This window comes from Hippocampus bargibanti, linkage group LG14 (genome assembly GCF_051943395.1).
Source record: "Hippocampus bargibanti isolate YZ-2025 linkage group LG14, ASM5194339v1, whole genome shotgun sequence".
NCBI lineage: Eukaryota > Metazoa > Chordata > Actinopteri > Syngnathiformes > Syngnathidae > Hippocampus > Hippocampus bargibanti.
In genome coordinates, this window is record NC_142747.1 from 4,345,483 (window position 1) to 4,360,141 (window position 14,659).

The 14,659-nt window shown below is 42.5% G+C and overlaps 1 protein-coding gene across 2 annotated transcripts; it reads right to left on the reverse strand.

Annotated features, from left to right (window-relative positions):
• Positions 1–759: 759 nt before the first annotated feature.
• postnb (periostin, osteoblast specific factor b) lies at positions 760–13,976 on the reverse strand. 2 transcript variants are annotated; one of them, XM_089014047.1, is made up of 21 exons: positions 13,816–13,976; positions 13,147–13,245; positions 8,584–8,648; positions 7,799–7,956; positions 7,488–7,652; positions 7,266–7,412; positions 6,670–6,811; positions 5,798–6,010; positions 5,367–5,501; positions 4,953–5,101; positions 4,722–4,858; positions 4,431–4,561; positions 4,227–4,357; positions 3,986–4,088; positions 3,842–3,909; positions 3,731–3,776; positions 3,622–3,648; positions 3,008–3,121; positions 2,344–2,391; positions 2,189–2,266; positions 760–1,269 (listed from the first exon to the last, which is right to left on the reverse strand). In XM_089014047.1, the coding sequence occupies exons 1-21, from the start codon at positions 13,935–13,937 to the stop codon at positions 1,241–1,243; spliced, it is 2,307 nt and encodes a 768-aa protein (XP_088870173.1). In that variant the 5' UTR covers positions 13,938–13,976; the 3' UTR covers positions 760–1,240. The 2 variants fall into 2 exon arrangements, with proteins under 2 accessions (XP_088870173.1, XP_088870174.1); XM_089014048.1 differs by lacking the exons at positions 2,189–2,266; positions 2,344–2,391.
• Between the last annotated feature and the right edge of the window lie 683 nt (positions 13,977–14,659).

Sequence of the window (14,659 nt, forward strand, 5' to 3'; positions counted from 1 at the left end):
AAGGCACTTAAAATGTAATGTATCATTATTATTACTAAGCAGTTGGTCCCCAGTCCTTGTGAATTTGTGTGATTGGTCTTTTCAAATCTTTTGCCAAGATTAGTCGCGATATAGCAGACTGGATGCAGAGTTCCACAGGGCTTACTTCTCAGTCGATTGTATCTTCGATTCACTCAACGATATTTGGATACTTAATTTTAAGCAGAATCTTTACTTACAGACAGTGTAAGTGTTCAAATAGCTCACATGATTCGGCGACTACTTCCGCCGTCTGTAAGTAAAGAATCTGCTTAAAATTAGATATCAAGTAGACAGGATGAATTTAGTACAGCGATATTTGGATACGTTTTATGGTTACATTTAAGTCGGCTAAGGGTTTTATTAAGTCTTTTTGTGTCTATAAAAGTCCCCTCAAATGGTTTGGCGTTGAATCGAATGGACTGAATTCATTCCATCTAAAGCAAACACGGGCTTTGCGAGCCAGTTGATTTGGATCCACATGAAAGTCCAATTTTCCGTTTAAAATCTCTTCTTGAGAGTTGACCAAAGCTCGCCATCCACCATCAATTATTATTACTTGGCCAACGAGGAAGACTTTCACATTATTCAACCCGTATATGGGGGGGGGGCTTGTAAATGGACAAAAAGAGGCCTTACATTTGCATTCAGGGTTGGATTCATGAGACATTTTAAGGAACTTAGGAAATCACGCCAGGCCATCCTTGTCGGGTGTCTTTTTTTTAAAAAAACGCGGCATGATGAAGTCAAAGAATGCACTTTATTGGAAAATGGTTGGGAAAAGCAGATCAAGGAGGGAAAACGATGGATACATTGTGTCACGAGAGACAGATGAAAATGTGCATGAAACTTTTTCTCACAACTCAAAAGTGATTTAAGGGTCAGAAAAACAGCATTGATGGACTATCGATGATGCGAGGATTTACAAAATCTTCTACTTGAGTTTCATTGCTTCAACTCCGGAAAAGGTACAGAGAAAAAGTGTCGTATTGTACCTTCTTTTTTTACACTTCCTTTTATTGCACTCCTCATGGCTCATATGAATGTCGAGCCAAATTGTTTGCATTTGAGACCCTTAAAGTGCCGCTGAGATTGCTTAGCAGAACCGCTTTGAACCGCGAGTACACTTGAAATTTCATTTGAAGTACGTCGCCGCGATCAAAAGCCGCCGTGCCATGATGCATCGCTGCCCGAAGGCCGGTCCCCTCCCCTCAGTCCGAGCTCACTGCCTTCCTCTTCGCCTGTCGCCAGCTTGGAAGACAAGAAAAGAGAAGGACATTTTAAATATATTTTTCCCCAATTAGAGAAGGTGTTGAAGAGGCTCTGCGTCAACATTGCCGGTATGGGAAAACCACACTTGGCAAAGCAGGAGAATGGAACCATCTCTTCTACGATGGCACTTTTCCACCACGCTCGTGCTGGAGCTCGTCCACGTAAGCGCCGATTCTTTCTTTTTCCACCACCCAAATTTTCTCGAGCTCTGGTGCTTGAAACTGGTTCTTGAAACAGCCCTTAAATTGTGCACCAACTGTTTCACTAGATGAACTCCGACAAACTTGCAATGGCGGATGAAATTTCCGGTGAGCTTTCATAGCATCAAAGCATAGCCACATGACTAAATCGTGTGCATTTTATCTGTAACATTGCTGCAGGTCCCCGTGCCTCTCAGGTCACCGCTCAACCGTAAACCCTCAACAGATTCGGAAAAAAAATTACGAACCTCGCTAATTTTCTTCTATGTTACTGGTTCTGATGCCAGGAATTAAGTGAAAAGTGTTTTTGACGCAATGCGTTTTTATTCCCGAGCAGCTAACTGTTTATTCGTTTCCAGATGTTCTGCTGAAGGCGGGCTGTCTGGCTGTAGTCTTGTGTTTGTCCGTTCAATACTAAAGGCTTGAAAGCACTAAATTCTAATTGTGGTCCAATATGTGCAATTCGTCACAATGTTGTATCCGCTACATAAAATGTTGTCAGAGGAGGCTCGGTTGGCACGGCGGCCGATCCCACAAAACCAGAGTCCAGATCAGATGGGACGTTTGTTTTTTGTTATTTTCATTGCTTTACCCAAAATTCATTAACTAGTGTTTCTCCTTGAAATTCCCTTTGTGTGGAGGTAAACAAAAAATCATATTGCTATCATACATGAACTGAGCGGTCGTTCCTCGCTCACCTTTGATCATTTTCACGAGTTGGTCACTGTCAAAATTTTGATCTGTTTTGATGGTGGAGAACCCTGCAAGGTTAGATCCTATGAGAAGAACGAAAGATCCAAATTTGAGCCAAAGTAAAAGGTCCAATGGAATTGGGTAAAATCATTGTACTAACCATCTACGCCAAGTCGGGTGGTGCCAGCCCTGACTGAATACTGAGGTCCTGGAAACGACATAGATTCAGTTTGTAGAGCAGCTGACATGTTTGTCAGGAGGCCTTGTGGCTTTTCACCGGTTTCTCTCAAGTGTCACTCTGAGCAGATGTGTCATGAGCGAGTTGACAGCTGCCAGCTGCTGTCAATTCCCTCATCACTGACTGTTGGACATTGAAACCCGACGCTGGCACTTACCCAGCGTCGGAAGATACTACGCCTCGCGCCTTGCCTGTACTTTGAATGCGTATTCAGTACGTGAGTTGCTTCGCCCGAGGAATTTATAAGCTACGATCGTGTTGGTTTGTACGCCCTGTATCATATGCTGTTTTGCACCCTCGTGTTCCTTTTTATTTTTCTTCTCGCTAATGAGGTTTGGCGGATTGCCCCCGCTCACCCACTAGCTTTGCTGTTTGTCACTTTTTATTCAACAAGTTTTTTCCGGGTCCACGTTGTATCGGACCCGCGCCTTTTGTTAATAAATCATCTGCCAGCACCAACGCCTCTGTCACCTGCATAGCGATCCACCCCCAATTACTACGTTCCAACTCGTCAGCTGCCACTGTCGCCGGCGGAACGTGATAAGATGGATGAGGTCCCTGTTTTGGGTCCCGTCTCAACACTTGCCTGAGACAACTCTGGTGACTTTGGTGATGGTGGGGTCACTTTCGATGACTCTGGTCACCTTGGTAATGGACGGTTCTTGATGGATGACCCGGGTCACTTTGGTCACGTCCGGAGCTAAGTAAGTAAAAACAAGGTTATTATCATGGATGCGGAACAACCGATCGGCCTTTGACTGGGTCAGAACAGACAAACAAAAACAAAGTGATTCACCCTCAGAGGATTCCTTAAGTTTTTCATTTATCCAACATTAATTATTTATTTGTTTGCCTATGCAATCAATTGTGTGTCCATTTTGAGGATTAGCAATGAAGAAGTCCATGTGAGGGCCACTGATTGGAATTTGTATTTTGTCATTTCTTTTTTAAACGACTACACCACTGATGAGGGACAACTTATGTCTTACATTTGAGTCACGTGACTCCAGTCCCCCACCTCTCCCAACAATGCAGGTTTTTTTCTTTGTACTCCGCAGTTTGGCAACATGCGTGAAAGGAAGAAACCATGACATCATTGGCACGTGCAGTCCTCTAACCAAAATAAAAGCTGGTGCACTGCTAGGGAATTTCCTGACTGGGGAATCACACGATGATGATGCTTTATTGTGATCATGGTACCTTCAACAACCCTGGTGACGTACCTCTCTAATGACAATCGGAGAGAGAAAGCCGTTAATGACAGGAGAGATTTGAAACATGGACACAATTTTATTCATTTATTACTCACTCAGAAATGTGAGGGGTATTTCTTGGTATCTGAAGCCTGGAATGTACTGGAAATTCAAAACCAAGTTATCCTAGGCACAACAATATTCAATTCTCTGAGCTTTTGATTCACCTTAATTTGGAGATAAGTAATCATCTTATTCAGTAACGAGAGGAGATCATGGCTTCCGACAGGCATATCTGCATGATAATGCACACACGATTAAAAAATAAAAACAGCGTTGTCAGACTTGACTTGAAACTTCAAAAGTCTTACCGGCGGGATACAACAGTTGGTTTACAAAGTGAATGACGCCATTTGTGGCCATGATGTCAGAATCGGGGATTTGTACCGAGTTGACTCGCATGGTGTCGTTTGCCTGTGAAACATCCATAAACCTCAAGCAGTAATAGCTGCCAGCTTGCAGTAAGTTCAGCCTCACTTGAGAATTTCACCCCAAAAAAAACTGCTTCGCCTGCGCAAAATAAAATATGCCAATGCGTACAACTCCACTCACAAATATGACTTTGAGGTTGCTGCCTTGCAGGGACTTGAGAAGGTTTGTGACACCCGTCTCCAAACCACCACCGATGAAGACACCGTTGTTGATGTGGTACAGGAGGATCGTTCTGAGAGCGTTGATGTCGCCTGGGTTTAAAGACTGGTGAGCGGTATTCACGGCGATTGACATGTCTCCATAAAAGGGCCGCTGTGGACGTACTCTTCAGCAGTGTGAAGTCTCTCTCCCTTAAACCGGCAAAAGCCTTGTCGGTAGGGGCGAATAGTGTGAAGTCTCCCTCTTGTCTCAGCAAGTCAGTCAATCCGGCATCTTCCATCAGAGACAAAAAGATCCTAGGGCGGCAGAAAGTCGGAATGAGTATTCCACAACCACATATTTCCCGAATATCCATATAGCTACTCTTGGGAAAGATTGAACACACTGCAGCCCCAACGGGTGATGCGGCATCTTAATGCCACTGCATCTTTCATCAACCCCCACCGCTGTACTTACTTGAACCCGCCATTGTTTGTCAGAATCTCATAAATGGATTTTTGAGCTGGTTTGAGGAAGCTCCTCATGAGGTGGAGCGCTCCGTTGCTTCCTTCCTTGCTGCCTCTGATGAGACAGGAGTTTTCGATACACACGGCCTGCAAAAGAATCAAGACAAAGCACTCAAATGTCATGGCTCAATCGCGCCAACACTTAATGTTTTTTTTTTTTTTTCAAAGAGGGACGACGCACAGTGCGGTAGATGAAGACCCTCAGAAGCTTTCCGCCAATGGTCTCCAGCGTCTGCCCATTGTAGAGCTGCCCGAGGGTGATCTTTCTCTTCAGGATGTGATTCTCCAGAATAAACTTTAGCATTCTTTGATCCAAAGTCATCACCTCATCTGCCGTAAAAACATGGAAATGGCACTCAGTATGGTTCATCGATGTCAATGGATACCCCAACAAACATGGTCAAACGCCTTCTCCCCATCCATATTGATTGGTTGGGTGAACTCCTGTGGACTCTGCTAAGGGTGTCGAGCAACCACCTGACGGCCACAGCTTTGTTTACCCGCCTCATCAAAGGTCCACTATACGACCCAGTGTTCTATGCCGGAGGTGGGATTTGAAATTCTTCCCAACTGGATCGGACAGTATGGTGCTTACCATTGAAGGCGGCGTTGAGTGGGGCCAAGAGTGTGTATTCGGCCTCGGGCCTCATAGCAGCAGAGAGTCCCAGCTCGGACACCATGTCACCAAATGTAGACTGGGAACTCCCCACCAGTTCCATCACCTGTTTGGCTTAAAAAGCAGGGATAATCCTTACACTGTAAAAACAGGGCCAGGATTTACAAACCAGTAGGACTCTGATAAGGTTTTGGTTTCGTTAATACATGTAAAAGATAAGTCTCCATGTGTAGCATTTAGAGAACCGCAGGACAATGTGGTTTGGTTTGAGATTGCAAGTAATGACCTGTAACACTGCAATTTGGATCCTTTTGTTTGAGTTTCTGTTATGGTATAGTAACGAGGCAGCATTGTCTGTTGGTAAGCCATTCATCTGTGAAGATGAGAGGAAGCGAGAAGGCGGGTCTAACCTGAGTCTGGCATGAGCACTTGGTCGATGAGGTGGATGACGCCATTGGTTGTGACTATGTCCTTCTTGCGCACCATTTTGATGCCATTGACGGTCAAGCTCTCGCCATCACAACCGATTACGATGTGGTTGCCCTCCATGGTCTCATAAGAGGTGCCAGCCATGATGGCCTCCGAGCATTGCACCGAGTCCAGAAGGTGGAAATTCAGAAGAGCTGGAAAATAAAGGTGTATTTGTCATGTATGTCATGAGCTGCTTGCATGGCTTGTTGCTCGATCTGTTGTCATAAGACAAAAAGAAGCTCTCAGAACCAGAAGACCCTTGGATCCTTTGGGTCTTGAGGAGAACCACTTGGGACTCAGCCACGGTTCTGTATAACTTTGTGTGGGTTTGGGTGGTCTGACATCATAAACCGATCCAATATGTGAGGTTGACCATCTTACTTTGTATAACTACTGCTTCCAAGGAAAGCTGTTTCATGTTATGGCAGACAAAAAAGCAGCACCACTATGATGACATTTTGGGAACATTGAACAAAACGGCTCAACAAAATCGGATTTGCTATCTCGCAAGAGAACTTTGTGAGTGCAAATGATCCTATTATCTTGTCAAATATTCTCTTTCATCTGCTGACTTTGCGTTCACAATGACATTTGCCATTTGAAAGTGGCAACTTTTTTTTTTATTATACCCCACTAAACTTTGTTACGTGCGGCGTGCCAAAGCGTGTCCATGTTCCAGACACATTGCACAAAATATTGTGGTTTCAGCTGTTTTCAATTGGATCCAATGGAACCGGTGGAGTCAAGCAAACAGAGCCTGAGTACTTTGAATTCTGCTGGTACCTTCCCTGGGATTAAATATGCACTGTACCTTGGAGGACCTGCTTGTCGCTCTGAAGCCTCTCGAGCACGTCGCCGCCAAGTTTGGCAAAGGCTTCATTGGTGGGGGCGAAGAGAGTGAAATGTCCAGGTTGACCCAGCTTGTCCAACAATCCGGAGTTCTGAGCAATATCCTGGATGGACAGTTGTGTTTAAGCGTCGGAAAGGCAAGTTGATAAGGACTAGAGAGTAAACGATGATGGCTATGGATATGATCACGATATTGCTTTGCAGGTAAACAACAAACATTCATAGATTATTGCAACAAATATATTTTTTATTAAAATCAGAATGCTTTTGACCCGATAGAAGTTGAGGCACACCCAGATGAATGTTCAAAATGCGTCACGTAACAATGGCCTTGTCTCTGTTTTGCCCCAAGAATGTAAACAGGAAGGAGGTTTGGCATACTCAGACGTAGTAGCGCAAATAAACACCCCCACCCACGAAAAATGGAACGGAAATCGTGTTTGTTGATCATCTGATCATCAACTGGATAATCTGGCATTCTACAATACATGGGAAAGTAACAAAGTCCCACTTGTGGCTCAATCAAGTTATATATGTTTCAGTGTGGAAGCAACTCACATTCAGCGTTTGCAGGTCATCATCAACCTCGATCATGTCCTTCATCGAGGTCCCGACGGCGCTGATGACGCGGTCGATCACATGGACGACGCCATTGGTGGCCACCTGGTTGCCATGGATGATCCTGGCACAATTGACAGTCACCACCTGCCGTGCACCACAGCATCAATAATGAGGGACGCCGCCAGGACGCGGTCTGTGCCAAAAAATGGCGGTGCTCACCCCATTGGGGTAGTGGTTGATGAGAAGACCCAGGTCGTTGTACATGGACGTGATGGTCATACCGTTGCGCAAGTCTTTGGTCAGGAGGCGTTTGTTAACCATGTGGTAATGGAGGGCGTTGTATAGCTCAATGTTGACGTTGCTGACAAGCGCGGATCTCATGCTCTGTCACAAGTGGGAAGAATAAAAAGAACCATTCTGGACCGGTGAGACCTTGAATATCTTTACTCCTCCTGAAGTACAGAGTAGGAGTAGTTTTGGCAGCTCTGGGAATCAGAGTAAATTTTTTGAATCCGTTTGTCGAACCTCACCTCATCCAAAAGCTCCCAGGCATCATTGCTGGGCGCAAAGAAAGTGTACGAGCCGGATCCCTCAATCTCGGCCCTCAGCTTCGAAATGTCGGCGTATCTTTGGGTGGAATGGGCCCTCACCATGCCCAGTGTGCCGTACACGTGGTCGATTGGGGCCACTGCGAGGTGGGAAGGAAATCAGAATTATTGTTTTAAACACATCCTTTTATGTGGCCCGCGAAAGTAAAGCAAGTTGTCTCTAAATTTGTCTTTTACTTTACATATAAAACTTTACTCAGAAAGAGGCTGTTTTTAAAAACAAATTATTGACTTTCATTTTGTTGCCCCCATGACTTGTGATGTCAAAATCACAACAATTGATGGACCACTAATCGCCTAGCTGCAAGCTAATTAGCCGCCGACTAGTTAGCTCCTGCAATGTAATGTCTTTAGACACTGGTGCGAGTTGATTAAAACATGCTTCTATTATGCACTCCTATTGTGTCATTACAGTTGAGAAAATGTTTTATGGTTTGAAAAAAAAATCGCTTTGTTAAACCTGCATTGTCAACCGGAATGCTAATTAACAAATACTGTATGTTTTGTTGTCATGACTTGCATGACTTGATGTGCTTCACAACAGCCTCTTCCGTCAAACACCGGCAGCCAAAAGAACATGTGTCAGCAACCTGTGAGAGTGTCACTTACCATGAGTAATAACAAGCTGCGGCTCGCAGTTTGGGAGATATGCCCAAATAAAGTTTTTTATAAATTGACTGAGACGTATGTGGGTAAACGCCACGCACCTGCAGGGCAACCGTGCATTCCCTCCAGCTTCATGTATCCTGGGCAGCACTCGTAAAGGACAGTCCTGCGAGTGAAAGAAGGCCATTACCCACCTCGGATAGGTAGCAAATCCTTTAAAAGGTTGATGACACACACTGGGATTATATGATTTATCTGGCTACCGACGCCGTGGTCAAAGTGTTTCCAGATGTGACCATTTTGTCTCTGTCGCTACCAAAAGATGCCACGTCAAATATCTGGCACATAAAGCACATGGGAAATATTGGCCCTTGGATTAAGATAACATTAAAATATCAGATTTATAGAATAGAGAGTGCTCACAATCAGTTTGCTATTTGCTTCACGTTTGGTTAACCTCATTTTGGCACATGGAAATATGACACATACTCAATGTTGGATTCCAGAACATTTTGGTGAGCACAAAGACACTTTTATACATGGAAACTGTTGAACTCAAAGTATTGAATAGTGACAGTAAAAAATAAGTAGACCTGGCAAAGGAACCGGGCAAGATGGCGACAGAAGAAAAACGCAGTTCTGCTACATGAATATAATACATGAAATGAGTGAAAAGGAGTTAAAAGTATGGTGGTAACTGTGCGCCCTAAAACAAAGACACAGGCCTAATCTCCAGTCTTATTGTTGCCGTCACCTATGTTTTTGGTTATATTTGACTGAAACATTTTCTTTTTTATGTTGGACCTTGTAAAAGTGGGACATTTAATTGCAATTGTTTTTACAGTCAACTTTCTGTATTCCCCCCTACAAAGGCGAATGTTGAGCCATTGTCACTTTGCAGCCCTTTAATGACAATTACCGTAAATCATGAAGTTGAGTTAAATTATTTATAAACAATTGTTTTTATATGATCGCTCTATCATACAGATTTTTACAAATTGTGTGTCACGGTCTGCAAGGTGGTGATGGCGGCTGTTGATCCCAAAAAGCAGGCAGGAGGGAACAGGAGGTTGCGTTTGACAAATTGTATAAAATAAAGTCAACAGGAACAAAATCTAAAACAGCCAAGGATAAAACAAACACATGCACGTGATTTGTACTTTAACGTTCTTTTCCATTTAACTTCGCCATATTTGGATTTTTTTTCCAAAATCGCTGAATTTTCACATTTACCGTTCAAATACTAAGTAGAGACGAGCGGTGAGGCACTAGCCGGCTGAGCCTCACCATGGATTGCGCAATCACTATGCTAACTGTGATGGCTTGCTCTGCAGTGAGACCGCATTACTGTCCCTCTGCATATCGCTATTAAAGTGTTCAAAAGCTTTTAGTATATGAACTAAATTTCTACAGTTTAGCTGGTGTATATAATGTACTGTCACTGTACACTATAAACACTGTACTACAGTGTTTATTTTATTTTATTTTGATCAAAACTATGTGCATAGGTGAGGCACACAGTTCTCCTGCCTCATGACAGGGGGCGCTGGTGATCAGAGATTCTTCTTGCGACTCCTCGGCTGCAGAATAATACAATTAGTGACAGCAAGCTACAGTAAACAGTTAGCAAGTTAAGTGCAACCATCCAGCCTTTTTTTCGTGTTGCTTTGCCTTATTTTCAGAATGGTGGATTACATATCTAAATTAGAAATAATTTTCTAAACTGGACTTTCAATCGAAGCAGGAGATAATAATTAAAGGAAGACCAACACCGGACTGTATAGCTCACAAACGGTGAGGGATGAATGTAAATCTCCTGGACAGCTTCTCAGCATTTTGGCCAAGAAGGATCTCATTGAAACTATTCCTGAAGCGACAAAGTCGCTCCAGCTCGTGCACACTGTTCCAGCTACTATAGCATCAGTGGATCGGTCATTCTCAGCACAAAAGACTGAAAACATATAGTCAGAACAGGACTGATCAAGGACGACTTTCTTGACTGGTAGTGATCTCCATTGAGACAGAGAGACTTGGACTTTATTTCGAAGTAAAGGTAACACGATAATAACGTTTTTTTTATTTTTTTTTCTCTGCTACAGTTTGTATACAGTATATAAAGAATGCTGACATGACATTTTAAACAAAACATGTTAACTGTTGCCAAACAAACGGTGAATAAGCTACTCTGTGGAGTTCATATGTTTGTAAATCTGACTGTGATGACGTCAGTGCCTCACCAGCCATCAACCTCACCGCACGTCACTGCAGCAAACACTGGACCATGCTTATACTTTACGCGGTCGAAGGTATGAACGTGTTTGTACCTGGTATCCACTATTATACATTTTTCGGGGAGGGGCAACATATAGGACATAAAAAAGAGCCACAGTTATATACATTTAGATATACTGTATACGTATTGGAACATATACAGTGAGACCTCAACTTACAAACACCTTATCTTACAAACTTTTCGTCTTACAAACTTCAAATTTCTGAAAATTAAACGTTATAATAAGCAGTATTTTCATAATACACACCCACCACGGCTGGCGAAGTGATCTTTGGCGGAAGCACACGACCGAACAGCACCAGAGGTTAAGTTATCAACAGTCCTTATGGAAGGTGACTCTCCTTCCATAAGCCATCAACGACCATCAAAAAGGTAAATAAAACTTTATTTGACAGCACAGTTTATTTCTTTAATTACAGTCCTCATGTAATGTGCCTCTCTTTCCAAACAGCAATTCCGTTTGACCTTCGACCTCCAACGCCATTCCATCAAGCCGTCAATGACCATCACAAATGCAAATAAAGTGACTTTATGATACAATGCAGTGTTTCTTTCATTACAATACAATATCATATTTATTATACATAGAATAAGGTATGTTGTGTGTAGTTTTAAGGCTTATTTAGTTGAAAAGTATATTTTATGGAAACCCGGGAACAGATTATTCCCATTTTAATGATTTCCTATGGGAATTTCTTTTTTGAGATACACACTTTTCACCTTACACACTCTGTCCGGGAACCAATTAAGTTCGTAAGTTGAGGTCTCACTGTACATGGTTAGCTCCATTTCTGCTCTGTTGCTTAAACATGTAAGTAAAACTTGAACAACGCGATAAAATGATCCAAGAGTAAACAATCTGTGACAAAATATCCACATTGACAAAAAATGTTTCAGTGTGAAAGCTGAAACACATCCTCCATATGTGAGTCACCTGCACTTTCATTGTCAACAATCATGAGTTTGCGCTCATTCGGGCATTTGAACACACCAAAAAATGTTGCATGCTGAAATAATTAGATGAAGAAAAGATGCTGTCAAAAACACAAAATGTCGCCAAGCCTTGTTGAAGAAAAATATTTAGCTATGTATCTAGTTAGCTCGCTCGCTAGCTACACTAGATAGATAGTTATATCTTTCTATCTATCGAGATCTATCGATCTATATAGATGGATGGACGGATAGACGGACGGACGGATAGATAGATAGATAGATAGATAGATAGATAGATAGATAGATAGATAGATAGATAGATAGATAGATAGATAGATAGATAGATAGATAGATAGATAGATAGATAGATAGATAGATAGATAGATAGATAGATAGATAGATAGATAGATAGATAGATAGATAATAAGAGAAGTTAAGTCATTCCCACACCACATTTAATGATGACATGTTCTGCGGTACACCGGGCACTGGTGTACCTCTTGACGTGTCACGTGAGCGTGTCATCCAGTGTAACTCCAAAGCAAACCTAAAAGATTCATGATGAAGCTATCATGTCAGTTGGAACAGCGTTTCAACATAAAAGTGCTGAGAAGTCAGAAATAGCATGAGAGCAAGAGAGAAAAACAAGCAAGCAGTGGCAGTTTGGAGTCAACGGCGGGCTTTTCGTGAATCATGTCAGCAATTCTGAGCCACGATTCCGAGTCTGTGGCTCACCACACTGACACTCAATCAGTGGCCGCTGGCCCCTCTCCAGAAGCTAATGAACAAGACTGCCCATGATCGCAAAGACTTCAAAGGGCGACCCCTTCACATTTGGATGTGATGACACGGATGCATCCTTAAGCGGCCTACCAGATGTCTTTCAGCGTGGAAAATGTATTACTCGAAGAAAAATAAACTATGCTCTTCAAGTGACACTGAAGACAAACGCATACGCACTGGGAATTAACATACGCCTCATATGTCGCGGCAAATTATTCTAATGCGTGAATATATATATAATGGATGATGGGTATAAGCTGTTCACATTCTGCAGGCTTGTTTTGTAATTCGAAACACATGTTTTCTTCCTTTGTGGAGTTGCATGTATGGTGGGAGTTTAGTTTAGCATGGGTCGTTAGTGGCAGTTACAGAGAGGCTTGGCCACACTTAACTCTTGAGGTGTTTTTTTTTTATTAAATCATTAAGACACTAAATTGAATATTTAAGCTTTCAATTCTAAACCTTTCTTTAATGGTTGCCAATGATTTCTCAGTTTTTTTTGTCTTTTGTGACGGGGCTTGGTGTACCTTCAAAATACAAAAATGTCATTTTTTTTAATTCTCACTTTGTTTCACTGCAATGATGCCATAACTTTTACACTGTGCTCATCCCATCGGATTTATCGACGACAACCATCCCAATTAAGCCTACTTACGCTTTCTTCCCACAGATAGCGCCTTGGTACCAATTGCGACAAGTGCTGAAGTACTTCTTCCTGGTGCCCATGACTTGCTGCAAGGCGCACACATTGGGCCTGCGGCGGGAGTGGAGGAAACACCAATCACTCTTACGAACGAAGTGAGGAGTGAAATATCACATGATTTCATTTGATTCATTTTGCAGTAAATGGAACCCCCATATTGTAAAAAAAAACATTGTTGAATGGCTTGGAATTTCAAGGTTGTCAAAGTCATTGTTTGCCGCGGGCCACATTGTGGTGATGTTTAATCCTCTCCACATATTACATATAGAGCGCACAACAAATTAATAAATCACTAGTTATCAAATCTGAAGTCAAGAATAATGACTTATCGTGGTTTACATCCAAAAAGATGAATTTTTGGTTCGGATTTTAGCAAGCATCATGGAATTTCACAAGTTTGATTTGGTTTTGCGGCCGAAAAAAAAAATGATGTGGCGGGCCGGATTTGGCCCCGGGACCTTGACTTTGACACCTATGGCTTAGATATATGAAATGAATTTGATTTACAAAAGAAAGCCACTTTATTTACAATATTCAAATTTACGATGTGCACTTACGCAATTAAATAACACGAGACATCCAACACAACACAAATGTTGTGACAATTTTCTTGTTTCTTACCCCTGGTTCCTGGCCCGGATGCGACTGTGCGCCACAATCTTGTCGTAGGCCGACGCGTGCGCCCCCTCCAACAAGGTTGAGAGCACAAAAAGTGCTAAGGTGACAACGAAGAGGAGCTTCATCCTTTTTTTCTTCTTGCCTTCTGCCTCGCCTTCCACAACCAAAGTGATGAGGGGCTACCCTATGAGTGGAGTTTATATACCCCGCCCTCCCTTCCACACACACCAAGTACTTCCAAGAAACTCAGAGAATACTCCAAGGGCCTCCCCTTACAATATTTTCCTGTTCATGTTCTTCCGAATGCAATAATAATAATAATAATAATAATAATAATACATTTAATTTCTAAGTACCTATCAAAACTCTCAAGGACACTATACAGTCACGGGTTAAGAACTTTTTTTGTGCGGCTGAGCAGCGGCAGGCATTCGCGCCAGCTATTTGACCGTGAACACAATCTCAAAAAGGTTCTAATATTCTTTTAAATATATACGTGGGTGAACGTTGTTTTTAAATGCATATTTTTCCCCCTTTGCCTTTTTTTCTTTTTGAAGGACAAAATCAAGTTATAAGACGCTTTTTTGGCACACATGCAAAATCTCTTCCATGGATCTCAACGAAGCAACCAAAATGTTTGGAAAAAAGATCTGAGAATGATGACATTTCGTTGTAAATGGTCACGGAGAAATCTGAGTTGTTGTTGTTGTTTTTATATTAATGTCGACACACACCTGTAGGCAGTTGCGGGACTTGAAGGATGTTGTGTGTGCCACCTAGCGGTCAGATGGACTGCTTGTTTATCAACCGCAGTCATGTCATGCTCTGTCAGCGTTTTCCATCGTGG

What these genes read in the sequence shown, in the direction of transcription:
- postnb (XM_089014047.1), bottom strand. Translation starts at nt 13,937, where the DNA reads ATGAAGCTCCTCTTCGTTGTCACCTTAGCACTTTTTGTGCTCTCAACC. An exon ending in TCAACCACTACCCCAATGGG is followed by an intron (nt 7,413 to 7,487) that starts GTGAGCACCGCC and finishes GGTGCACGGCAG; the next exon opens with GTGGTGACTGTCAATTGTGC. An exon ending in CACCCGACTTGGCGTAGATG is followed by an intron (nt 2,267 to 2,343) that starts GTTAGTACAATG and finishes TTCTTCTCATAG; the next exon opens with GATCTAACCTTGCAGGGTTC.